The 1,984-nt window shown below is 38.3% G+C and overlaps 1 protein-coding gene across 1 annotated transcript in view; it reads left to right on the plus strand.

Moving 5' to 3' along the window:
- LOC106872771 (claspin) overlaps window positions 1–1,984 on the plus strand; it is a 59,663-nt gene that overhangs the window by 15,497 nt on the left and 42,182 nt on the right. The window contains exon 9 of the mRNA XM_014919871.2: window positions 1,802–1,839. Coding sequence (XP_014775357.1) covers window positions 1,802–1,839 — 38 coding nt within the window. The remainder of the gene's footprint in view (window positions 1–1,801; window positions 1,840–1,984) is intronic.

Here is a 1,984-nt window from a genome sequence, read left to right on the forward strand (position 1 = left end):
CTTGTAAGTGGATTTGGTAGACGGAAACTGAAAGAAGCCCGTCGTATATATGTATATATGTATGTGTTTGTCCCCCCCAACATCGCTTGACAACCGATGCTGGTGTGTTTATGTCCCCGTAACTTAGCGGTTCGGCAAAAGAGACCGATAGAATAAGTACTAGGCTTCCAAAAATAAGTCCTGGGGTCGATTTGCTCGACTAAAGGCGGTGCTCCAGCATGGCCACAGTCAAAAGACTGAAACCAGTAAAAGAGTAAAAAAGACTAGTTCTGTAGTGTGTCAACAGATGGCAGCACATGGTTGTGTGCACAGTGAGAACTAGCAGTGACATTGCTGTGTTTACTTTGCAAGTTGTGAAATTTGTGTTCTTGTGATTGCGATCACATGTATGCTGTAGTCTGCGATTTTTGTCACGGGCAGGAAGCTGGGACAAAGAACCAATGTGAAGTTTTGTGTTAAATTTGAGAAGTCTGCTACAGAGATATTAAACCTGTTTTGGCAAGATTAAGGCATTTCGAGTGCCGGTACCGCCTGACTGGCCTTCGTAGAATTTTCGAGCGAGATCATTGTCAGTGCCCCTGGACTGGCTCTTGTGCGGGTGGCACATAAAATACACCATTTTGAGCGTGGCCGTTGCCAGTACCGCCTGACTGGCCTTCGTGCGGGTGACACGTAAAAGCAGCCACTACACTCTCTGAGTGGTTGGCGTTAGGAAGGGCATCCAGCTGTAGAAACTCTGCCAAATCAGATTGGAGCCTGGTGTTGCCATCCGGTTTCACCAGTCCTCAGTCAAATTGTCCAACCCGTGCTAGCATGGAAAGCAGACGTTAAACGATGATGATGATGATGATGATGGGCAGTTCAAAAGCAGAAGAACATCCCTAGAAGATCATGAGTTATCTGGAAGACCTGCTATGAGCATCAACTCCGGAAATGGGGAGAAAATTCATCAGCTTGTGCATGAGGATTTGTCAGAAGGCAATTACGTTTTGAAGCGTTTGAGGGAGGACATGTGGTAAAAGTGATCTGATCTGTGGAGTGCAAAGAATTAGAATTTTCATAACAACAATGCAACATCTCACTGAGCTCTTATCACTCGTGAGTTTCTTGCCCAAAGCAACATGGTATCGATTCCACACCTGCCCTACTTGCCAGATTTAAAACTTGTGGGCTTCCATCTCTTCCTCAAGATGAAAATACAGCTCAAAGGTCACCGTTTTAACACCATTGTCAAGATCAAGAGCGAATTGGCACCCCATATGTAATATATGTAGATATATGTATAATGTGTGTGTGTGTGTGTATTTAATATACGTATATGTATGTGTGTGTATATTTGATATATGTATATATTTGTATGTGTGTGTGTGTGTATATATATATATGTATATATATAAATATATAGTTTTAGGGAAAAGAACCAAGGTTTATGAACTCATCAATGAAAATCCAGTCACATATAGAAAAAATTTATAATTAAAAGCACAATAAATAAGTTTAATATAATACAAGTAAATATCATAAGATCAAGATAATATATATATATATTATGTGTGTGTTTGTGTATGTGTGTATATATATATATATGTGTGTATGTTTGTGTATGTGTGTGTGTATATATATGTCATCATTTAACGTCCGTCTTCCATGCACACACACACACACACATATATATATAAACTTATCTTATTTTATTAATCATTTGCAATAAATATTTAACTGAATATTAACCAAAACCTTCATGAATGAAAACAAAAGGAAAATATATTACTGTTAATCAATGTTTTGTTTTGTTCTTCAGATTCTGGCAAACCTCTCTTTCCCAAAACCCCTTCAGATGTAAGTGATATTTATTTTTGATCTTGTTCTGTAGTGTGTGTGTGTACGTGTGTATATCTGGGTGTACGTTTCCCTTTCTCATGGTCTCATTTTCTCTCACACTATCTCTATATAATGTATATATATACATATATATATATATATA

Source organism: Octopus bimaculoides, chromosome 11 (assembly GCF_001194135.2).
Source record: "Octopus bimaculoides isolate UCB-OBI-ISO-001 chromosome 11, ASM119413v2, whole genome shotgun sequence".
NCBI classification, from domain to species: domain Eukaryota; kingdom Metazoa; phylum Mollusca; class Cephalopoda; order Octopoda; family Octopodidae; genus Octopus; species Octopus bimaculoides.